At 36.1% G+C, this 25,853-nt stretch overlaps 1 protein-coding gene across 4 annotated transcripts in view; it reads left to right on the top strand.

Annotated features, from left to right (window-relative positions):
- The window catches only part of PHF14 (PHD finger protein 14), a 157,645-nt gene that overhangs the window by 31,927 nt on the left and 99,865 nt on the right, over positions 1 to 25,853 (top strand). For all 4 annotated transcript variants that reach the window (XM_027723217.2, XM_027723215.2, XM_027723216.2 and 1 more), the window contains exons 6-14: positions 1,237 to 1,348; positions 3,554 to 3,691; positions 5,591 to 5,737; positions 9,126 to 9,396; positions 9,974 to 10,080; positions 11,586 to 11,681; positions 13,221 to 13,324; positions 14,760 to 14,891; positions 21,919 to 22,087. In XM_027723217.2, coding sequence (XP_027579018.1) covers positions 1,237 to 1,348; positions 3,554 to 3,691; positions 5,591 to 5,737; positions 9,126 to 9,396; positions 9,974 to 10,080; positions 11,586 to 11,681; positions 13,221 to 13,324; positions 14,760 to 14,891; positions 21,919 to 22,087 — 1,276 coding nt within the window. The remainder of the gene's footprint in view (positions 1 to 1,236; positions 1,349 to 3,553; positions 3,692 to 5,590; positions 5,738 to 9,125; positions 9,397 to 9,973; positions 10,081 to 11,585; positions 11,682 to 13,220; positions 13,325 to 14,759; positions 14,892 to 21,918; positions 22,088 to 25,853) is intronic.

The following is a 25,853-nucleotide window of genomic DNA, read 5'->3' as shown; positions in this document are numbered from 1 at the left end:
AGCTTGGTTACATCTGAAGTCCCTATGTCATGATTGTATCCCATGTCATGATTGACATGAGCATTGAGGAGCTCGTAGGTTCAAGGTGATAGCTACATATCTCTGCAATGGTAAGGCCATTTTCTTGAATATTTTAAGATAACAAAAAATAGCAATCTTGACCTTTTGTCTATCACAGTTTGTTCCCACCTGGTGTTTTAGCAAGGAGTAGCAAATAGTTGCAGAATTTTGATAAAATTGAAAGATTATTTGAAGTAATTTGTCTTAGTTAATTTGAGTCATGCATACTGTCTGTGCAGGACAGATTTTGAGTGTCCCTAACTGATGGTTTGTGACAATGAGAGTTGGATCTTCAAGAAAGTGTTCATTACATGAAGAAGAAGAAGATTTGTCTTCTGCTGCAAGGCTCAGTTTTGGTAGCTGAGAGTTTCAGGAGATTAGAAAGATGTCTGTCAAAGGCAGACTTCAAGCTGAAGCCTTTACCATTGTGTGGTATTTAATTACTAGACACTGAGGTCCAAATTCATGCTGTCTCATTTTCTGCCCTTCCGGGCTGAAGATTTAGACTTACTACTCTGCAGTTTGTTTATGGCCAGGGAAGAAGAGTCCAACTAAGTGACAGTCTGTTCCCTGAGTTTCAGATAGGCCTTTCTGTAATACCACCCAGATGTGTTTGTTACTGAATGTAGGTCTTATCCACATTGCTTAAAACTAGTTAGTTTTGATGATACTAACAGATGTAACTAACAGTGCAAAGTCTAACTGATGCTGTGTTTTAAGTACTTCATACCTGTGTGCTCGGAGCTCAGAGTTGCTGTGACTACCTGTGTAATTTTGTTCTTCCCCTTCTTACGCCCTGCCTCATCATGAAAGTGTCTGTCTGCCTTAGCTTTATAAGTAATATCAAAATCTTCATATACCTTTCATGTTGCATGAAAAGTGTGTGGAGCCCCATGTGAAAGCCAGCAGAATAGAAAGGTGATGGTAGCCCAGCCCTTGATCCAGACAGGCAGAGCAATCCCAGTGGCTTTGAAAGACCTTACTCTGTGGCTCAGTGTCTGAGCTGCTGAATTCCAAATAGGCACTCTGTCCCTGCTTCTAATGTACTTTCCTTCAAACATGTTTCTTCTAGCATCTGCATCTTTTTTTTTTTTTTTTTTTGAAATCTGCAAATGGTGAGTATGCTACAGAATCAAAATGTTGACAACAGTAACCTAATTTTATCTGCTGTTTTAGGTGGGTCCATATTGTTTGTGCCCTCTACGTTCCAGGAGTGGCATTTGGAGATATTGACAAGCTGCGACCAGTAACACTAACTGAAATGAATTATTCAAAGTACGGTGCAAAGGTAAGTTTAGAAGAGGTGCAGTGCCAACAAGTAACTCTATTGTATGTTTTTACATATAATAGAATAACATACCTCTTCCCAACTTTAATTTTTATAGCAATTTCACTGAGGTTCACGTCTAAAAATGAGATGAAGTTTGTTCATTGTTGTTATACCACTACTCTTCCCTCTCTCTTACCAATTTCCTTACCACTGTTCTCCATAATTTCTATCACTGTTTTCCCCCAATTTCCCTATTTTTTACACAGGTGCTAATTTATTTTAAAGGCAGTTTGACAACATCAGTGTAAAGTGAAGAGGATTTATGAGATAAGAAATGAGAGGTTAAGTCGATTAAGAAAGGGGCAGATCTACATTCAGTAAAAATTACTTTAGAGTCTATATATAAGCTAGAATGAATACAAGCTAGAATGCATACAAAAAGGTTGCTGCAAAGCAGTATTTACAAAAATCCAAAGCAACACGAACCCTTCAACATGCACCAAAAAATGTCATGAAAATTAAAATGGTTTTAGATGTAAATGTTTTCAATCCAGATCAAAAGTGATCATGAACAAATGATACAGAAAACCATTACAGTGGGCAGAGGACAGCACTTGGTAATTTGCTAAATACTGTTTCTGTGGCTAATGTAGGGAGTGTGGAGAAGACATATCTATCGGGCTAACGTGAGGGAAGGTGGTTGTATGTCTGCAGCTCTAGCGCTTCATTTCTGCAAAGTCAGTTTCATTTTCTGGAGTGTCAATTTGTTAAGTTGAATACTAAATGAAAATATATAGTGCATTTTTAAAAATACATACAGTATATAAAATAAATTAAAACACTTTGGATTGCCCATGTACAACATACCTGTATCAGGAGCATGGGCCTGCTGAGGCATTTAGCATTTTTTAGAAATATTTGTATAAAAAAAGTTTTGAGCAAGCACCCCAGACCCTGCAAACTGTTGTTGCAATGAATCATACTCTTTAATAATATGAGTGATGTATAGGAGCAGGACAAAGAGTTTGAACATCTTTTCTTTCTGTGAGTAAGGCAAAAGTGAACTGTACAGATGATGACTCAGTAGTCTTGCAAAGCTATAAATGCTATTTACTGTATTAAGTGTGGAAGTTACAACTTACTTAGCTAAATTTCCTCCTGCAAAACCAGCTTAATATAATAATCTTTTTAACTTAATTTCTTATCTGTTATGTGTTGCAGCTACTCAGCTAAAGGGTGCCCTTCTAGTGTAACGAGTGGGTGTTTTGAGGTTCTTCTGTCACAGAACTTTCCTTGCCATTCCTTTCTGTTGTTGTTTAACTTTATACATGGAGGTATCTTCTGTAGATGATAACACCTTTGCTCTCTATTTAACGAGTAGGAGACTTAAGAAATGCATGCCTGTATAATTTTAGATCATCTTTGTGCACTGGATAACAGCACTGCTTAAGCAGTGTTTCCATTTCCTGCTTGTGTGCTCGTCACTCTAGTTTGCTGACACAACTGTTTGGTATGAAATTGTGGTGAGGAATGGATCTGACTGAAAAATAAGTTTGTTGGCTTTTTCCAGGTCACATTAGGGCATGTCAGTTTGCTCTATTGCAAATGACTGTGCCTAGAATGCACATATCTGAAACCATAGTACCTTAATTAAGTGAATTGCAACCTTCTTTACTTATATTTATGATTTTTGAGTATTTTTTCTGCATTGTCACACGTCGACTCAGTCATTGTTTATGAAAAAGATAACTGCATAATTATCTATGTTTTTCAGTCCAGAGCACTGTTCTTTTTTTGTTATTTGCCCTCTGAACTTGTCGAACAATTGAACTTTTGCTGAGGAATATTGGTTTTTCTGATACCATAATATCAAACCTTATATAATATGTATATATATATACCTTATATAATTAATTGTGCTTGAATTGCTTGGGTGGTGTTTATTTGTTTCTCTGAAGGAGAATGCAAGATGTGGAGGGTCATATAAAAATTCATCCAACATGCCGTTTAGGTTGTTTAAGCACTTCACCGTTGCTTGTTGAAAATTAAATCAGTAGTGGGGGTTGAGAAAGCATGAAGCTTTAAGTAATATCAACTGTTGGGAACATACTTGGTTTCTGTACCACACAGGAATAACCTACCAGTTTGGTTTTTATATGTAAGATGTAAATTATCAAAATGCACCTGAAATATTTACTGTGGCATTTTCCATTCTTTATAAAGGAATGCAGTTTTTGTGAAGATCCTCGTTTTGCCAGAACTGGTGTCTGCATTAGTTGTGATGCTGGGATGTGCAGAGCTTATTTCCATGTGACCTGTGCTCAGAAGGAAGGCCTCCTCTCAGAAGCAGCAGCGGAAGAGGTAGCTATGGAAAGGATAGAATAAAAGAACTCTATGGAAAGCTTATGAAGACAATGTGAAATTGTGGCTTTTTTGTTCACAGACCCTGAACACAGTTTTTGTAAATAGGTAACAAGGAGACTGTACAGGGAGAGCTCTTTGTTCACCAGATTGTCCAGCCTGTGAAACAGAGTGGAAAAAAGGATAGAGAAAGTTAACACAGCAGTTATCTTAAGAGACTATCAGTCAATAGAGACATGAATTCTAACTCTGTTTCGTGAACTTCACCTAGGGTGACATACTTACCTACCTGTTTGTGTAGTGTAGTAATCTCTGTTTCGTACCAAATAGGAGTTTTGAGAAATTAACTACATTTCTAATGTCAGTTTTTTTCATGCATGTGTTCCAGTATTTTCTTCAAATTGCAGTACAGATATATGACTTTCCTTGTGGTAACACTAATCTTGGGAATCAGAATGAAAAGCAAATATTTCTGACTTACTGATAATTTCTTAATATCTGTTTAATATCTGTTCTTAGCAGTTCTTCCCTGTAGTATGATCCAAAGCAATTTAGATTTGAAGCTCCAACTTTCCAGTTAATTTTTACGGTATAAGTACTTTTAGATTGCCCGATTTCATCCTGATATGTATCATTTGGATTAAGCCTGTCATGTTTATAGCTGCTCAATTTAACTTATTGCTTTAGGAAGTACCACAGGTAACACAAATACAAGCATTACTTGCACTGTTGGTCTTGACACTTCTGTTTCTGAAAACAGTGGACCACTAAAGGATTCATAAGGGAATCACAAAATACTTTCTTCAGTTAAGCTGATAAATACAAAGATAGCACATTGCCTCATTGTTATTGTCCTTAATAAATTATGTGTAATGTTGATTCTTCAAACACTCAGTGTGAATTTCTTCTAAATGTATGCATTTACTTACCTTTCCACCTTAAAGTGTTACATGTTTTCTGTAATCAAAACATTTTTAATCAAGACCTCACACAATCTAATTTTAGGGGCTGCTAATTTTTGGCAGTAAGCTGTCACATACTGTGAAAATCTAAATCAAAATAAAATGTACTTGTAAGGAAAGTCTGTGTAGATTTTATTGGTCTATGTTTTATAGGTGGAGTAAAGGAAAAATTGGTAGGCAAATAATTTATTAATATTTTTATTACTTTATGAAGGTAGACTGCTTTAAGTTTTTCTTCTTAGTCTATAGATTTATGAGTGTTTCTACACTTTTGAAAATATGCTGGGAAGGAAATGTACTTCTCAAACCATATATCTTCTTGTGGCTCAGATATTTCTGGTCTGCTTGCAAGTTTTGCAGGTGCTAAAAGTTGCTATAAACTTACAGCCATGACGATCTGAATATCTGATGGAATGAACAGTGAAAAATGGAAAAAAACCCATCATCTGAGAGATGATAAATCATGTGAGGCTATAGCCACCAAATCAGTTGAAAGAACGCTTGAGGAATGAACTATATTGCCTTTGATATTATTCAGAATTATTAAGCACTTGTAGGATATAGTGTAAAAGACACAGCGAAGCAACAGGAAATTAACAATACTTGTTATATGTTAAAGGGATTTGTACTTAGAGATTTATTTGGCTGCATTTTTTTTTTCTGGGAAAGCAAAATAGCGCAGAGATTGACTGGTAGAGAGTTAAATAGTTAATGCATTTAAAAACATTTTGGGTCATGCGATAAAAACAATGTAAAACCAGCTTATATTGTAAATTACATCAAGATGAAAAAATTGATTTAGAGTAATAATTATTTTAAAAACGTGTCCATTTGAACATGTGAACTGATTGTCAGAATGTTTGTGCTGTTCAGAGCCTTTTGGCCTCGTATGTCTTACTTTATTTTCGTTCCTTCCCCTTTGTTTTCTCTGAAACAGGATATAGCTGACCCTTTTTTTGCTTATTGTAAACAGCATGCGGACAGGTTAGACAGAAAATGGAAGCGGAAGAACTACTTGGCATTACAGTCTTACTGTAAAATGTCCTTGCAGGAAAGAGAAAAGCAACTTTCACCAGAAGCTCAGGTATTGTATTCATGACACAAGTGCCTCTATTTAATCATCCATGCTAAACAAGACAGAAATAAAGACAATGGAAAAATGTTATTATAGTAGGAAATTAAATGTGAAATATATTGATAGTTCATGGTCATTTAACAATACAGTTAACTATTTGTAGGTTTTAGTGTCTAAGAACAATTCTCAAATATATATGTATATTGCATATTTCAATAAATATCAAATATCGATATCTATACTTGTCTGAATTGAAAAATATTACTTTGGTTTTGAGGCATAAAGTTGGTAATTACTTTTCCATTGTAATTCATAGGTTTTGTTTAATATTTTCTTCAAGGTTCTTAGGAAAAAAAGACAGCCAAACAAAAAATTAGGCATATTTCTACATCTAAGATCAGTATTACTTCTTTCCTTTAATATCTTGAACTTGGCAGAAGAGTTTAACTTGACTAAAGTATTGCCTGAAGCGATAAATGTCCTGTTGATATCAAGATTTCAGTCCCTCTGAGGGAATCTGTGTACTTTCATATGTTTTGATATGTGTTCGTTATTGTTTTTCTGATTCTGAAGAATTTATAGCTTAGTTTGCTTCACTGCTTAGACTGAACTGCATTCCATGTAAAAAACAGACCTGTGTAGAAAAACATCTTGTTATCTGAATGAATCCTGTCTAATCTGTTGTAGCAATTAGCAGGTGCTGTAAATAATGGAAGTCATTTATGGGAGAGAAGTAACTGCTTTTTTTCTGATCTCAGAATTGTAGTGCGATGACTGGAAAATAAATTTCCATAACATCAAACTTTTAATTTTTAAAAAAATCATACCTTTCTAGTTCGGCAAAGATTTTTGAATAGGAGGAGAGAATATTATTTGAAAATTAGCTGTGCTGTTGAGAATGATTTTGAGCATGAGGAAACTTATCGTAGAAGCATTTTGAATAAAGTATTTCTGTGGAGTATTGAGCTTCATGTAGCTTGATTTAAAACTGGTTTCATAATTCTTGCTGAATACACTTAGCTCTCAATTGCATCAAAATGCACCTGTGTAGGGGAGCCATCACAATGATATGAATACTACCCAACATAATGGTAAGTGCTCATTGTGCAGAATCAGTTTGGGTATAACAGGGCTTATTAGCTCTGCTTTCAGGCATATATTGTACACTGATGATAACACTGATAAGTTCCTAGCATTTCTCTCTCTTCCTTCTCTTTCCCCCAAACCAAGACCCTGCAGTTATTTAACCTAAATTATTTGGATTAAATGTTTTGAAATGGAAAGAATGAATGCTGAAAACTGCAGGTAGAGTTACTTTACATGGTGTCATAGGCACCTTGTTACAAAAATGGTAACTTGTGTACATTTTGTGCAACCACGTGTTTTCACTATTGATGGCTTTGGTGTTGTATGAATTTTCGTTAGTATTGTGTGTATGTCTGAGTTTATGTGGATGAAAACAAATTGGAAACTTGAAAAATACATATCCATGTCCAGTTGTATGTACTGAGATTTTATGAAATATTTGTCTTCGAGCGGTTTCTGTGTCATTAAAGTGCAAAACTGTAAGGGATACTTAATACATACTAGAAATGTCTGACTGGAGAGTTGACACAGAGTGTGTCTAAATTTACCCCTTACCTTACCATATGTTGTCTGCATGAGGAAGTTAAAGTCCCATCAGTAAGTTCAACCATTTTTTGTTAAATAAGGATTTTATCTGAGAAATAAGGATCTTGAGACAGCTTAGTCTGGGAAAAAAAAAAGGATTAAGAAGTAAATATATACATATTTATATATGTATATACATATTTATATATATCTGTAGTGTGTGCATATATGTATGGACATACAACAACTCATTGCCAGAGGATTTTTTTGGCTTAAGTAAGATTTATAAACATTGACCTAACATAAATAAGTATACAGTTGTACAGCAAAGGATATTTGATGCCTTGTAGTCCAGGCAGGAAGAACTGAGTCAGTGGTGTGGCCCAAGAAAGTAAATCCCTCTAAAGAGTGTAATAACAAAGCAGTCTAGGACTGTTACCGATTGTTGAAAGATGTTCTATGTGGAAATACTCTATTAAAATATTAATAAAAGAAATGTACATTCCTTGAGCAAATTATATACTTGAAAATTGCTTAAATCCAAGTAACTTGAATTGAGGATTCCATTTAGACATTAGTCATTTTAATCTGTTATCTATTCCTGCAATAAGGCTCAGGGTGTACAGTTGTATGACATCTTAAATGACCTCAAAGGTCTCAGAATTGAGCATGTAATCAGTAAAGAAGCTTTGAGCCATCTTTGGTCCTTCCAGTGGAGAATAAAGCGAAGTGGTGGCTGATGCCTGCTACTGTGGGTCCAAGAGAAAAGCCATTGGGGTCAGAGCTGAACTATATGTCACGTTTGCCATGTTTCTTGATCATTAGTGTTCAAGACCTAGTAAGGTAATGTGTTAAACTATCTGCAATATTACGTTCAAGGATTCTGTTTGGAATCAGAGATGTTCCTTAACCATAGCGTGTATATATATGCACACTTTTTTGCTTTTGTCTCAGGAGTATCTCGCACCATATGGTGGGGCAGTCACATTAGTTTAGTTTCTTCTTTGTGCAGGCAAGTAAACAACTTCTAGCTGATAGTCAGCTGGAATTTTGCCTCTGAAAGTTTGTATGTTGATGTCATTTTCTGCCAGAATTGCCACTCCATAGAGTTCCCTCAAGACAGTATTTTCCAACTGCCAGTAACAGCTTGATCTTCTGGGGTAAATCTCCCAGATGCTCCCAAATATGCAGATGTCATCAACAATATATATTGTGAGCTTCTCTTGTCTACTTTACTTCTGTTTGGGTTGTGCTTTTGACAAATTATAATTAGCAAGTTTAACATTTATAAGGAGAAGTGGCATTGAGAAAGGAGTTCCTATGAAATTATGTCAAGTATGGCAAAAATGCTCCTCGTCAACTGTTATTGCTCACATAAATAACAATTTAAAATGTATCTAAATGTATTTATGATAGGTCAACCAAGGCTTTTTCCAGTAGTGAGTTTTCACAGTCCCATCAAATTATCATTAGAAGGGGTTGTCTGAAAGCCAGCAGTCATCTCTGCTATTTTCATTGGTGGGGAGATCTCATCAAGAAACGTGTGCATAGCTCCAGAACCTAGTGAAAGGATAATGTAATTTGTGTATGCATTTTGAAGTAAAATGAAATGTCTGTTTTTAATGGCTGTTTCTTGAGTTGTAGAGTTCTGGAGTGAAAACGGCATTGATTAGACTGTGTGGCTTTTGAAATGAAAATAAAACGTGGATGCATTCCAAATTATAACTTAAAACTAATTTCGGATTGTTCCTTTTATGTTTTTAATATGTGGAATTCTTTACTGCAGGCTCGAATCAATGCCAGGCTCCAGCAGTACCGTGCCAAGGCAGAGCTGGCCCGCACGACCAGGCCACAGGCCTGGGTTCCCAGGGAGAAGCTGCCGCGACCACTCACCAGCAGCGCTTCAGCGATTCGCAAGCTCATGCGCAAGGCCGAGTTAATGGGAATTAGCACAGACATCTTCCCAGTGGATACTTCAGATACTAGTTCCAGTGTTGATGGAAGAAGAAAACATAAACAACCGGCTCTCACTGCTGACTTTGTGAATTATTACCTTGGTAAGGGTGAAAATGGCTTATTTTTCTCAATGAAAAAATATCACTTTGCTACACTGAGCTGTGCTAATTCATTGGCTTTTTTATTTTACTTGTGTTTGGTTGTTACTAATAGATAAATGTGAATTATGACTTTGTTTTATGTCAGTTATTTAAGTGCTTGGTATCTATTTACACAGTTATTTTTTTCAAAAGACATTTCAGAAAAGAATAAAATCTTTCAAATATAAATAGGAGACTAAACTATCTTATTTAACAGGAGGGAATAGAAGCTCAGATACCTTTTGGTATAATATTTTTTTCTTTAAATCCTCCTCCGTTTCTATGTGGAATAGCACAACTTCATGACTGTTTGCTAGATGGCTGATTAAAGCTCGTAATTTAAACAACTGCAATATTTATGCAGCAAAATGTAAATGTTATGACTGTTCATTCTACTCAGTCTGTGTAATAAACCAGTAGACCAGTTTTGTGTCTTTGTATAGTTATAGTTTTTTACTTTCTATTGCTTTTTTTTAGTGCATAAAACTTAAAAATATATATTCAAGAATAAGAAATAATGCGATTTTCTTTTCAATAGAGAGAAATATGCGCATGATTCAAATCCAGGAGAATATGGCTGAACAGAAGAATATCAAGGATAAATTAGAAAATGAGCAAGAAAAGCTTCATGTGGAGTATAACAAGGTGAAATAAAAGGGATAATAAACCACTGTGCTGTTTTAGTATTGCTGCTGTTAACTTTGATAGCATTTTTCTTTCCATGAAAGAAAATGTCTTAGATGGAGAGCTGCACACTATTGCTTCTTTAAAAGTAATACTTAAAAACATATTTCTTCTTTTGAAAATATTCAGTAGTCTGTCTTCCCTCATACAAGTGGAATCAACTTCTGAAATGTTCTGTGTTGACTGGACACAAGCTCTTTAACTGACCCCTCTGAGAGCTCCAGTACATGGACAGACAGGTCCCTCTCAGGAGTCAACCTGTGTCATAAGGTCCTTCTTTTTTTCCTTCTTTGTATGTATTTCACTTGAGACTTCAAGACAACGGAGTTTGACTCTTCCCTCCCTCCCTCCCTCTTTCTCTTTCTCTCTCTCTCTCTTTGTTTGTTTTGTGTTTTGTTTGTGTCTGATTCAAGGTTCTTTATGAACCTGCTTGGTTCTTTGCTTGTAGCCCTACTTGATAACTGGCAATCTAGGATACTTCGAGTGTTATTTATTTGTGTCGGTTCCAACTCTGCTTGTGTTCATCCTAGATTTAATGACTTGACTAATTTTTTGGATGGAAATAATCAGTATTCACACACCTATAGTGTCTTCTGCATGTTTGTTTTGAGTATAACAAATTTGTGGTCCATAAATTATCGCATTGCTCCCCCAAAATGTTACTCATGTAATTTTTAATTAATCATCATGGTGCTTTTTTACTAAATAATAATTATTTTTTAATATTTAAATATTTTGAAATGTAGAAATACTGTACTTTTTATGACAGATGACATGCTGCAAATCTTTTCGAATTCAGCAACCTATCAAATGATGGTTAATGATGACAAAAAATGGTGTAGCTTCTAATTCTTAAAATGTGTGTGTTTTAAATGAGAACATATGGAAAATGTAGCAGGAGATCCTTGTGAACTATGCAAAGATGATAAAGGAAAAGGAAATTGTGCATGGAGCTTTTTAACATTGTGCATGGGGCTTCTGAGTCGGAACTAACAGTTACTTACAGAAGGAAAAAAAAAAACTTTCTTTTTGCTCATGTCCTTTAATACATTTTATCTCTTTCTGTGAGTGTGAGTGGGTGTTCTTTAATATGGCAAGACACAGTTTTAATCAATTTATATGTTCACTTGTTATAATCTTGCTGCTTAAGTAGTATGGACAACATATATAAGATGTTGCTGTATTTTCGTTTTGCTCTCTATTTGACTTTGTGAAACCTTATTTGCATGCTGAAATGTTTCAGATCTTTACAAAACAAGTGGCTGCCCTGGTTTTTGATTTAGTTCTGTTGTATTACTGAATGGTTGCACTGATCTCAGCTATATTGATATGAGTTTCATTTTTTTTTTTTTAATCCCACAGTAAACTAATGCACCCTAGATAAGTAAGAGGTTGAATAAATTTTATTAAATAACTCTTAATAAATTTTTATTCCTGTTTTTTTTTTTTTTTCTGTAACTTTTCAGCTGTGTGAGTCCTTGGAAGAGCTACAAAATATGAATGGAAAACTGCGAAATGAAGGGCAAGGCATTTGGGCTCTTTTGGGTAGAATCATTGGACAGGTTGGTTGGTCGTCCCTGTCCCCTCCCCCCCACTTTACAGAAGAAGGCAGAACTAGTTTTCCAAGAATAGCCCTTTCTGTTTCTGTCATGGCCGAATAAATTGATTTGATTTGATCAGACCCAGGCTTTACTCTGGGGATAATGCTTTCTGATTGAAGTACCTAGCCTTCTGCAAACCACCTACTGGGAACCCGTAGCTTAATTTTGTTGTTGTAATAGTGTTCTTGTTTGCAAAATTCTTTCATTTGGTGGAAGTGATTGACCTGTCATTTGTGATGAACCTTAACATGAAGCGTTGGGTTAATCCTACTGGTTTTGTATCCGTATTGTCTTTATTTACTGTAGGCTTCAAATAATGTGTTCACTATGGCTTTCGTAAGACATAAATCCTTTTAAATGCAGTGATGGTGTGCAACGGGACAGAGCGGAATATTTTGATGAAATTAATATAAATATCTAGGACAGTAGAAGATTTGGATTACTTCCTGTTGCCAGCGATTATCTTTGTTCTCACTGATACAGGAAAAAAGAGAAGTGTAGATTCTTGCAGTGTTTTCAAATGTGTGTTGTGTCAGAGGTATTAAAAGGCAATGTTTTGCGTATGAGAGGGAGATTGAAATAATTTCCAATTATGATTCAAGATTGAAGAAGCTGCTTATTGTGAAAATGCAGTCATACAATTAGGTCACAATTTTGTTGTGCCCTTTGGTAGTACTGAGTTTGTGCTGCTGTTCAGAAAATGAACCTTACACTTTATTTATGCAGTAGTAGTTCCAAAGGTATGCAAGCTTTTTCTAGTTCTGTTTGTCTGCCCATCTCTCCTGCTTGCATAGAAGAATTCTCACATAATGTATCTTTTGAACGAAGGATATTTTTTCCTCCTTTGAGTAAGTATTTAGAAATATATTTCCTAATGCAAATGTTAATAAATTAAAAAAAAAAAAAGAAAAAGAAGAGTTGAGCAGAATTCATTTACACAGCTTGCATGACATTTTTTTTCCAGTTGGTTGAACAGATGCAGACCCATGGGACTGCTGAGAAATGACTTTGATAGATGGTTGCTGTCTGAGAAGCCAGCATACTGCAGATTAGTAGAAATCCGAAGAGAGTCTCGTCTGCTTTGTGGAGGGCTTGGTCCAATAAGATAATTTTTCTAATTAACCTATCGAGCACCAGTGTAGCTGCAATGCTGCGGAAAATAAACTGCCTCAGTATTCTGTCAGAGTCATGAATTTGCCTTTGCTTGTTTCAGCTGCTTAGACAAATGAATCCTTGTCCATCCCTCTATTGGAAGCTTGAAGAAAAATTCTAAAAGCTAGTCTTTCTGTGTGTGTTTTTTTTTTAATTGAAAAAAATGAATATAAGATTACTTTATATTACAAAATCATACTGGGATAAATGTGTAGTCACTCTTGTCTGTAAAATAGCTAGCTAAGCAATCTCCCACTCATTTTATTTGTCCTTCATGCATTGAGATGGGAGTGGTGTTCTTTAAAAGTGTCGAGACTCATGTGTACTGTATTTCTTCAAATCCAATAGAAATTGAACATACCAGCAATTTTACGGGCTCCTAAAGAAAGGAAACCAAGTAAAAAGGAAGGAGGAGCACAGAAGACATCTACACTTCCGGCCGTACTTTATAGGCAAGTAATTAAATCTGGACAGAATAGTAAGTTATGGTTTCAGAAAGGTGTTCAGAGAAAGTTGTTTGCTTCAGTTTTTAATTAACAAAATGCTTTAAAGTTGTCTATATGTTTTTCTTACTTTTGAATGCTAAGTTGAGTAGTGGTCAGTTCTTCACCCTAGCACACCATGAGTAAGATTTGGGTGGTTTTGCTAATTTGATGGCAGTGCTTCAATGGCAAAGGTAACTCTTTGCGTCTGAAATAGAAAGGTCCTTATTTACTGTGATGTGAAAATTTACTGTTCATCTTGTTTTTTGAATGCAATCATCTAAGTGGATGATTTTGTGAACAGTGATCATGCTGTTTAGTCACAGTGGCTGGGTGCATAAAACACTTGTCATGTAAGAATTTTTACTTTTTGCTCATACTAAATTGCCCTACTTCTATTTTTATTAATTCCCAAGAATATGAAATCTATTCGCTTACTCTGTCATTGTTCCAACTTTTCCCCTTCTCCATAAGCTGTGATGCTACTGATTGGGTTTTTATTAAGCCTAATGGTGTATACTAGGATTCCAGAGCATGACTGTGCAAAGTACACGTTGTCTTGGATCTTATTTTCTCACCACAGCTGAGAAGTGACGTGGTCTATCCTTATCTAGAGAGCAGCAGCCAGGCCTCCAACCACAGCAAGTGGTGTCTTGCCCAGCTAGAAGGCTAAATGAAGATGATTTACATAAGCAAAAGTTAATTTTAGTGCTGCGAGAGGTAGAAATCTTAGGAATATGGCAGTGGGCTGAGGATTTAGCAATTTAGATATGTACACAAATAATAAGAGTCATGCTTTACTAGTTCTGTTTCATTCAAATCCAGTCATTTAGTTTCTCCCATGTTATAGTGCAATCAGTGAATACCTGATCTTTTCAAAGTAAGTAAAATTTCAGTTCCAGTAAAATAACAATAGAAAGGAAATGTAATTTGCTATGAGTTGTTACATTGCCCAGCATAACAGCAGCACAGACCTGTTTCAGGGTGGTTACCTGAATAAGCATATGATTGTTACAACTGATAATAGCAGCATAATTTTATGTTTAAGCATTTGATGCTTAAGTTTTTGATGAAGTTTTTTCCATTTGCCACTGGTACATTTTGTTGAAGTATTCAGTGATTACTGATTTTTAGAAGTCCTCAAAAATTTAAACTTAAAGCCATTTCTTTTGTTAACTCTGTTAGGTGCCTTTTATGCTTTACTGTATATAAGTAGAAGCTCCTTAAAAAACCCTCAAAAATTACTCCATAATTAGTCCAAAAAGTAATTATGCACTTAAAAGATGCTTTCAAATTGAAGTTGCCACATATTTGTATTGAAACTGGGGAAGGTGCTGGGATGTATCATTTATTCTTCATGATTTCAAATGTAATTGTAATGCTTTTCTGCTGTCTGCATTAAAAGTTGTGGAATTTGCAAGAAGAACCATGATCAACACCTACTGCTACTGTGTGACACTTGTAAACTCCATTATCATCTTGGTTGCCTGGATCCACCTCTTACAAGGATGCCAAGGAAGACCAAGAACAGTTACTGGTAAGAATGCAGCTGATGAGTTGTCTTGTACTATCTCTCTACTTAAAGTAGGATGTAAATGTGAATAGATTTGCAAATTCTAAGTGGTTTAGACATTGCTTTAAAGCAGTCTGAACTGAATTGTTTTATTTTCAGGTTATAAAAAAAAAGTTAAAAAAAAAATATTTTCTCATTATTGGCCAGTCTGTAGAAATAGGCTGTAGCTGTAATTTTTTTTTTAGCTTTTGAGTTTGTTTGTGATTTTCAATGCTGCAATATAATAGCAGTAGGAAACTGTAGGCTACTTTCAGTAAATGAAAGACTTGGTTTTCTGTTTATCTTAGGACCCAGATATGCAACTTTGTCCAGATCTTCAGGAAAATACTTGTAAATATTTTAAAATAAACTTGTAAGTAGTAGATCTGTTTATTGCAATATGGGAAGTGTTGGGTTTCCTGCTGTCTCTGTGACTCAAATGTGCAATGGCAGAAGCATGTGCATAACTGTACTTGTTGCAGCTACATTTCCATGAATTAAAGTTCTTTCTGCGCCAGTGGAGCAGAACAAAAGCTAAGTGGTACAATGGAGAAACGATAAGGTGGCAAAGGTGTTGATTTCAAAACTGTCATAAAATTAGCTTGCTGGTGTGTAATGTTACCATTCTGCATCTTGAAACTGCTCTGAAATGTGTTAGAAGCAGTTATTCGGAAGCAGTTTTTTAACTGGCAAGAAGTTAGTGTACAGCATCTCCAGGAGTCGTTCATCACCTTGTTTGGACTTTAAGGTACCAAATCAGAATAGTATAAGAATTCCTTCTAAAAATACACTAAAACTATTTTAATAGAAAAAAAATTGGTTTCTGTTTTTCTTCATATATCTCTAACTATTTTTTATTATTTTTTAAAAACTTGCATAAAACATTTACTTAAGCTGTCTGGTTAGTTTTGAAGATTATGTGCAGAACCAGATGGTCAGTATATGTAATGGGAGGCCTCTCTTTTTTAATATCTTAATGTGACAAAACCTGGATGTACCTCAGTAAATTTGCTTAGTAAATTAAAAGAGATTTCATTTAAAAGATGAAAATCTCAGAAAGATTTTCACCATCATTAACATTTTTCTGAAATTATTTTTCCTTTAATTATTTAATGTAGTATATAATTTTGGACTTTCCATCTCTTTGGTCAGATTTATCAAGTAGTTATTTTACGTGGATGCCTTTCTTTTTTTTAAAATTTTTTAGATAGCTTCTGCGTTTGCACAGAAGGTTTGATTTTTGTTCTGCTTTTTAACAGAGTTGAAAAGGCTCACTTAAAGCTATCAGTCCAAAAGATGTAAGACTATAATTCTCAGTAGGTGTTAATGGCAGCATAGGTCAGGTTAGGCAGTAAAGCTCTTTCATTTCAAAGCCCTAACTTATCTTTGTTGTGAATTTCATGCTTCAATTATATCTCAGATCACAAACTTGGCTTTTACTTCTAATTAGCTAAGGCATATTCTGGAGTGTGAGATGATAGCAGAAAAATTGAGCTGCATTGATTGCATTCCTTTCATCATTGAACATGCCTTTATGTATTCTTTTCAGGATCGGTAGAGAGCATATAGAACAGACTCTTAATCTAAGTTTGAGTTCAGTAGGTCATCCCCCCCCACTGTTTTGAATACAATTTTTATCTTTTGATTAAGATATGAAGAAAAGTGCAATTTTTTTTTAGATGGGGGCCATGTACTTTTCACATATTTGTATGGGATATAATGGGAATTTAGCAAAAAATATAAAAAAAATTGGTATAGTGGGAAGTTCCTTAAAATACTAGGCAGGTTGGAAGACTTTATTTAAGGGTGTTTAAAAACACTGAGTTTAGTTCTCTTTTAAAATAGTAAGCAGGAAAAAACTAAAAATAATTGTTTCCTTTTTTTTTCCTGTTCCATTATCACTGCTAATAATTTACACATAATTACTGACTTTAGCCCTTGCAAAAGGTTTGATGATTGGAGTCATATACTTTACCAATGCTGTGGCATAATTTTATATAAAAGTTGGGAATTTTCAGTTTCCTAGAAATCCGGTTGATTAAACACTAGAATATTATTTTGATTCACATGTTATCATAATAATAAGTCTTATCATTCTTATTGACAACCTGTGTGTTTTTATGGTCCTGACCATTCTGGATGGACTGGAATTGTGTGTTTTCCTGGTAGAGAGTGATCTTAACTGGTACGAAAGCAATGCTCAAGTGTTGACAGACAATACAATGAATCAAAATCTGATTGGGAAATATTGACATGTTCATTAAAAAATACTTGGCAGCTACCAACAGAGATTAGCTCTTTCTGTTGAAATGAGGTTGCTGAAAAACAGTGATAACTTCCGGTAGCATATGAAATGCTGGAGACCGAGATGAACGAAACGACGACTAACAATTATATTGAGCTTGATGGTTTTTATTTTTGTTGGAAGGCCAAGCTGTCTTAGTGGCGACTACTGTGAGGAGTATTTGCCACGGTACAGAATGAGCTGTACTGTTCTTGACCAGTGCTCCCATGAACACACATTCAGTATCTGGACATTTATTCATATTCATGACCTCACTCATTCAGTACTGATCCAGCACATCTTGAATGTTTTTTCATCTGAGTCATTAGAAAATAATATAAAATTACTAACTTTTATAAGCATGAGCAATGTGATGTTGCATCTAACATATACATTTGTATGTATTTGTCACTTTTCCTAGTTGAAGGATGTTTGGGTCATTGCAAATGGCAAATTTAGAGTACCTTTACTGTCTGTAAGAAGCTCTTTGAAGCTCTTTGGCAAACTTTATTTGGTTCATATATACTGTCTTTTATCTCCAAATAAAAGCAGCCCCTACCACCTCCAGTACGTCACTCAACATGTGTAATTTATAGAGCATAGGTGTCATCTTAAAGCTGTGGTCCATGTTTCTCAAGTTCACAATGGTTCAAGTCTTTGTAAACATGGCAAGAAGTGATTTGTCACAGAGTATGTCTGTGGGATCCGTTTCTTCCTAATTAAAAGCAAGCCACACTCTAAGTAACTCTACAGTTTTCCTTTCTAAATGCCGTGGACAGAACTGTTTTCTGGAAGCATTGTAGTGTATTCACTAATCACAGAAGATTTAAATTTACTCTTTTCCCAACTCATTGTAGTGAGTTGATGTTTGTGAGATGGGAAGTTGTCTCTGGTACCATTCATTCTTGTACCAAGTTAGATTGAAAACACAACAAAATCACACTTCCTTTCTTCTGTTGGTTGTTAGTGCTTAATCAGAGACTTCCTGTATGATTAAAAAGTTTCGAATCGATACTGAGACTTCTTGATGGAACAAACACTTCCAGTAATTTTAGCAGTAGGCACATTTTAGAAGTAGACATATTATTGCTTACTACTGATTTTCTCTGTGAGTCTAGATTAGGTAAATTCAGACTCAAAGCAAAACAAAACCTGTGTAGAAAAAGTTGAATCTTTGGCACAGTTTCTCCTGTTAATTTGTTTATGGTGCATGGCAATGCTTGATAATTTAGAGGTAGTTGAAGATTGTTGGAGGAGTTGTAAAGGTTGTAAAGACCTGGGGTGGCAGGTTCTCTGTTTGCTGCTTGTCCTTGAAGAGATGAAATTAAGTGAGCATGACTGTAGCATAACCAAAAAGAAGTCATAAGGCTGCTTTCTATCAATATATTGGGATTAAACAGCAGAATAGGAAAAAAGTTCTTTACATTCAAGAACCATGTTGAAATAAACTATAATAGGAGATGAAAGGAGATTGTTTCCAAGTCAGAGGAGTGTGTGTCTGTAATAGCTTTTCTGTGGTCCTGTGGGAGCCACCAACCAAACTGCTTTGTGGTTGAAGCTTCTCTGCTTTATAATAAGGTTGAGATGTTGTCGACTGTGATAGTAGAGGCTATTCCACTAAATCAAGAGGTTGACTGTAAGTTCATGTTTATAACTTTCCTTTTTCCCCCTTACCTTTGGTGTATTCGTGAAGTTTTGTCCTGTGACTCACACAACAAGCACTTCCACCCCCGTCATACTGTGATTTTGCTTTTCTTTTCTAGACGTAGCTTTTCCTAATTTTGATTGCTGTGACACTTGCACCATCTGTTTCAGAGTAGGTGACACCTGTTTCTTGTTCATAAAAATGGAATTTAGGAACTTGCATGGAGTACCTCATCTTTTGGTTGAGATGTTTCTTGTCTTCCTCAGTAACATCAAAGTTAAAATACTTCACTTATTTATATGTAAATAGGATACTAATGTAACTACAGGACTTTACTGATCTGCATGGTTATTTTCTGTACAACTGTCTGAACATATGTAGATGAAAACCTGAGTAATTTCCTTTTAATAACACAGAGCTAAAGAACAGGAATTATTTAAATCATATGTGCAGGGTGGTAGGTCCAAGAGACTGGGTTCCCAACTCCAAATATTGTCGTATAGCCATACTACTGTTTTTTTGTCTTATAAAAACTTGATTTTTAATGCAGCTCTTTAGTTGTGAAATGCTTATTTTTAATTTATACATAGCACATGTTTCCACCATAATAATTGGGAAAATATATGTTTTGTAAGAACTGCTCATCACAGTATTTTTGAATATTTTTATAGATACTGCTTACATCTGCATAAGCAGATCTTAGTAGATACTTTCAGTTGTGCTTTCCTTTACATAAATTACTGACATGACTGATGCTGCAGCGGTATGGAGGGCTGTGCTCTCTGGTGCTTACCAAACAGAAAATCACCTTAAAGCTTTGAGTTGGACAGCTTGAAGACAATGTGTCTTATAAAGGAAAACAAATCAAAGTAACCTTTAGCTAAGCAGACCCAACATTTTGAGGGAATGTTGCTATTCAAAGCTTCTCTCTCCTGTTACATCATTGGAGAGCTCCTCTCCATAAAATCTTAAAGTAATAGTAGTTTGGTCTGCGTGCCTTTGTTTATTTACTTTACAAGCGCGTGTGAATACATATTTGTGTGTGTATATTCACACAAATTTGTGTAAGCATATAACTGTAAAAAGTAGCATTTTGTACCTTATATTTTTCTATTGGTTTTATATTGTAGTGTCCTGAAGAGGTCTGGAAGTGTTAACAAGTAGTGGGTGTGAACTGAGGCTTGTAAAGAGGAGGGAGAATAGAGTGCTATACACTTGTATGCTGGCCCAAAACTGTTTGAAAAGTGTATAAATTGACTTCCTTGTGTTTTAGCTACTAATAAAGCCTCCATACTGTATGAGAGAGGGGAGAAATTGTTATCTTTCTTGCAGTCTACCCTGTAGTACTTCTGCTTTTCTAGACCAGCAAGTATTATTAGCACTTGCATGTGTCCTATTTACTGCAGACTTAAATGCTTTTGAGATAAGAGGTGATGAATCTTCATAACATTACAATGTAGCCACAATTATCTAAATTTTACATGTGGAAAAGTTGAAGGAGAATGGTCTTGAGTTAGTCAGGGTTACCCTGACACGTTACCCTGACACGTTACCCTGACACGTTACCCTGACACGTTACCCTGACACGTTACCCTGACACGTTACCCTGACACGTTACCCTGACACGTTACCCTGACATGTTAGATACCCTGACATGTTACCCTGACATGTTACCCAGTCCAGGATTAGATCCCCTCTATTTTGACTTGGTAGCCACCAGTCTGTCTGGCAGACCATGGTGACTCCTGTTGTCTTCAGATGTAGCCAGGAGATATCTGAGATTATACTGCTTGGATTAGTTTGAAAGAATTAGAAAACATGGAGAGTTGATGGAGTTGATATTGTGTTAGCCCTTACTAAAGTTCACAGGAGAGGAACTATTGCTGTTGAACACGTAAATTTGAAGAAATCGACTCAGACACAACAGACGTATCTGACTTTGTGCTTTTGTTTATGCAGGATGGATATGCCTTCTTGTCACAAGTGTGTATTAACATTTAACTTTAGATAATTGAGTACATGGTTTTTGTTTGTCTCCTTCCAAAGCAAATTTACTTCTTCATTTAGATAACTTTAACGTGCTTATCCCTGTTAATGACACTCAATAGCAGAACATAATGTTGATATTTTGTTTGGTTGGTATATTATTAGAAAAACGTTGTAATATGAGAACAGTGGTTCAAATGAATTGGGATTCATTTGAAAAGAGTTACAGTTTTTTGAGTTTGAAGTGTAATGTGAGAAGTAATTACAAAATTGGCTCCTACCAGTGAGTATAATTTTTGAGTTTTCATTAACATATTTTTAGTGAACATCCGCATGTATGACTTTGCATAAGATGATTTTCTGCAAGTAAGAACAAATCTTGATGAATTCCTATCTTGTTAATTCTGTTATAGAGCTTGTTAATAGCATTACTTTAGCATCTATTAGTTTTTGAAGTTCTGATTGTGATTTTTTTCAATTCAGTGTTTAAAGTTTGTTAATTTATGTCTCTATCTTCTGTATCTTTAATTGTCTCTTAACTATTTTTTTGGCTTTAAAAGCTGCTCCCTTAGAAAATACATATTAGAATTTATTTTCATAACAAACATGTCTTCTAAATCCCTGCCACTAAAGCATGCTGTCATCAGAATGAATTCAGCAGCATGTCATTGTAAAGATTAACAATGTGGTTTAGTGGAAGTGTCCCTGCCCATGGCAGAGAGATGGGAACTAGATGATCTGTAACATCCCTTCCAATCCAAACCACTGTATAATTCTATGATTAAACTGTGGCAGCAGTTGCAGTAATGAATAGATTACAGATGTGGTAGAATGAAAATGGTGAAATAGGGTGCATCTTTCTTGAAGATTAATTCCTACTTTCAAAATCTTGGTTTTCAAAGTTAAATAGTGTCAGGAATATAAGAACATCTTACTTGTTTTTTGCTTGGTTGCTTAAAATGTACGTTTGAGGGACTTCTCGAGGTGTCCATTTGATTTATTGACTTTTGAGTTTATCTTAAACCCAAACACTTCAATATATTTCTTTTTCTGCTTTTGTGACTACAGTCTTAAAAAGAAAATCTTGCACTTTGCAGGCAATGCTCAGAGTGTGACCAGGCAGGTAGCAGTGACATGGAGGCTGATATTGCCATGGAAACCTTACCAGATGGGACCAAAAGATCAAGGAGACAGATTAAGGAACCAGTGAAATTTGTTCCTCAGGATGTGCCAACAGAACCGAAGAAAATTCCAATCAGAAACACGGTAAATGATGGTGGAGTTGTTGTTATGAGGCTCATATTCATAATAATAACATGGTTTCAGATGAGTTATGTTGTGGACATTCTGAATTGCAAGATTTCAGTTTGATTGATGTTCTGGTTTTGTTATATATTCCATTTCCTCTGTTTAATGCTTTATTAGTTGTGTTAAATATATAGTTTTGCTAAAGTAAAAAGCTGGGAAATAACACTACTGAGCTGAAGAGCTCTACAAGCTTAAGGAAAAATTCAGTTTGCACTTAAACTTAGCCTTTACAGCTCTTCTTCACTGTAGTACTGAGGACACATACTAGGCTAGATTTTAATACATCAATTACTGTAATTAGTAATTTCCTTATATACAGGTAATCTGCTGACTGACTGCACATTTTGTGTTATCACAAGACCCTGTTATTTCACTTTACTTGGCTTCTTAGTCTTGCTAGTCATTGTATGTTTTCTTAAACTTTCATGGTGGATAGTTTTTTTGAGAAGAGAAGCAAAAACTTGCTTTCTGTGCTGATGAAATATTTAGCATCTTTAATTTGAAAATAGGACTTTTTTATTAGTCGCTGTGCTCTTTTCCGTAAAATTTTGTTCTCCTACTTGTTTGTAAAACAAGGTTTTTCATGTGTGGTGTGTCACATCACCTATAAAAAGTACATAAAAATATCAAAGGGCACTTAAGTCCAGTTTAGGGCATGAGTAGTGTTCCCATGACTCTTTGGACATCTTCCAATATATTTGGTTCATCTTTCAATATATTTCTTAATATCAGGGATTGTTTAGACCCTCTCATGTTAGGGTTAGACAAACTTCAACTCTCATGCTGCACAACTTTTATTTTCTTCACAGAACTTTCCAGACTTCTTATGATTATACTAGGAGATACTATACTTAACTTCTGAGCATACACTGATAGGATTAAGCAAGTATTTTCCTGATCTAACCTTAAATGTTTGCTTTAATTTTGGGCCACAGATTTGATTTCCCTAATGGCTTCCCTTTTTTGGTCTATGACTAAGAAGAACTTTAACGATGACTACAGCCAAACTCATTAATTTAGTTTAAATTATTAGGATTGTGAGTAATCCAAAATTAAAGTTTGAGAAACTTTTTTTTTCTTTCTTCTTCTCATCAAGGGAAAGTACCCTTCTTCCTTATGTGTAAGAACACATGGAATCTTAGAGCTGCCTGGGTCAGTTGAACTGACAGTTGCCATGCTGTTGTTCACCCAGAAAGAAGACTTATCTGGGTTCTTGCTTACTGAACCCTTTGCATCTCGTCTCCCCTTTTTCTTGTCTCTCTCTCTCCTCTCTTTTTATACCTTATGAAGTGGTATTAGGGTGTGAGGATTCATGATTTTGGAAGGACTAAAGAGAACCAAAGGTATTGAAGGAAAGACATTCATAGTAGTAATTAACAAAGGAGTGATAGATAAGGCATTGTTCAGAAATCCTTTGGAAGACAAGATTGGTTTATTCTAAGGCCTGTGTAACAACTGCCAAGCTTCTGTGCTAAATGGAGAGAAGTCTGATTGCTCTGAAGTGTTCCTCTCGTGCTGTGACACTGTTATGAGCAAGACAGGTGCTACACTGGTGATTTGGCACCTCATATGTTAACATAGTATATCTGCACATATTATGGTATGTAGTGTAGAAATTAACTGACTTTGAGTGGACTAGTGTGTTGGCACTGTATGGGATTGCACTGCGGTAAAATTACTGCTACCAGTTTGAGAAAGATTTTGTTCCTCTACTTGCATTTTTAGTCTCAGTTCTCTCCAGTTCTCTACTTTTCTGCAACATACAGATTTGCAAGATAGCATCTTTGCTGCCCTGTTGACAGGGCTACTCTGTCAAAGAGGAGCATCAAACACTGACCAGCCTGTTCCCCCCTCCAGCAATTGGCCCTCTTGTGGGTAACTTCCCCAGTTTATATACTGTTAAAATGTTCTGTGGTGTGGAATATCCCTTTGACCACTTCGGGTCAACTCTCCTGGCTATGCTCCTTCCCAGCTTTTTGTGCAGTTCTTCCCTAGCAGAGTATAAGACACTGAAAAGTCCTTGACTTGGCTATGCATAACTTAGCAACAGCCAAAACATCAGTGTTATCAGCATTGTTGAGGCTAGATTAACTCACCTGGTTAAAGTAGAGTGCTAAAAATGCTAAGGTCATGGGTTCAATCCCTTTTTGGGCCATTCACTGGACTTCATGATCCCTGTGAATCTCTTCCAATTCAGAATACTCATAGTAAATCCCAAAACCACAGTACTATACCAACCACTAAGAAGCAAATGAACTCTGTCCCAGCCAAAACCAGGGCAGATGGCCAAAGACCTGTGACAATTGAAGTACGCTACTGTTCACAACTTCTACATGACACTGGAGACTGTTTCCTCCTGTAATTTGGAATTGTGAGAGAACTAAGACTGAAGCAGGTTATTCAGAGTCAGGACAGTGCTTCTCCCTTGTACAGTTCTCTACATTAATTGTGTGCCAGTGCAGTATTTTATATCCTAGAGCTGTATAAGCTTTTTAAAAGAACCTTGTGAGTACTCTGTAGTGTTTCCATCTATTAGTTTTCAAATATTTCAGAGTATATCTATGTAGAATCATAGAATCACAGAATGTTCTGAGTTGAAAGAAACCCACAAGGATCATCAAAGTCCAACGCCTGGCCCTGCACAGGACAACTCCAAGAGTCACACCATGTGCCTGAGCATTGTCCAGAAGTTTCTTGAACTCTCTCAGGCTTAGTGCTGTGACCACTTCTCTGGGGAGCCTGTTGCAGTGCCCACCCATCCTCTAGGTGAAGAACCTTTTCCTAATATCCAACCTAAGCCTTCCCTGACACAACTTCAGGCCATTCCCTTGGGTTCTGTTACTGGTCACCAGAGAGAAGGGATCCATGCCTGCCCGTTGCTTCCCTTCATGAGGAAGTTGTAGACTGCAATGAGGTCTCCCCTCAGCCTCCTCTTCTCCAGACTGAACAAGCCATTCCTTGAACATCTTCCCCTCAAGGCCCTTCACCACCTTCATTGCCCTGCTTTGGATGCCCTTTGATAGCTTTAATAGCTTTATACCTTTATTATATTGTGGCATCCAAAACTGCACCCAGCACTCAAAGTGAGGTCTCTCCAGTGCAGAGCAGACTAGGACAATCACCTCTCTCAAATAACTGTTGATGCTGTGCCTGATACACCCCAGGACATGGCTGGCCCTCCTGGCTGCCAGGGCACTGCTGACTCATGTTCAGCTTGCCATCAACCAGGATCCCCAGCATGACGCTGCTCTCCAGCCTCTTATTTCCCAGTCTGTCTGTACACCCAGGGTTGCCTCATCCAAGGCGCAGAATCGGACACTTGCCCTTGTTAAACTTGATACAGTTGGTGATTGTGCAGCCCTCTCATTTGTCTGGGTCCCTCTGCAGGACCTCTCTGCCTTCAAGGGAGTCAACTTTTTGACATTGGTTTGTTTGACATCAGCAAACTTACTTAGTATACCTTAGAGTCCTGGGTCCAAGTGTTTATGAAGATGTTGAAGAGAACTGGGCCTAAGATGGAGCCTTACAGAACCCCACTAGTTACCAGTTGCCAGTCTGATGCTACGTCATTTACTGTAATCTAAGGAAATTAAGTTTGACAAGACAGACTTTCCCCTCACGAAACCGTACTGGCTGTGAACGATGACCTCGTTGTTCTTCAAGTGTTTTTCAGTATCTCCCAGAACAATCTTCTTCATAATTTTACCAGTCATCAAAGTGAGAA

This window comes from Pipra filicauda, unplaced genomic scaffold, assembly GCF_003945595.2.
Source record: "Pipra filicauda isolate LSUMZ 115617 unplaced genomic scaffold, ASM394559v2 scaffold66_size7647185_pilon, whole genome shotgun sequence".
In the NCBI taxonomy this organism is placed as follows: Eukaryota; Metazoa; Chordata; class Aves; order Passeriformes; family Pipridae; genus Pipra; species Pipra filicauda.
Note: the sequence above shows the minus strand (reverse complement) of the source record. Positions and strands in the feature narration are given on the sequence as shown.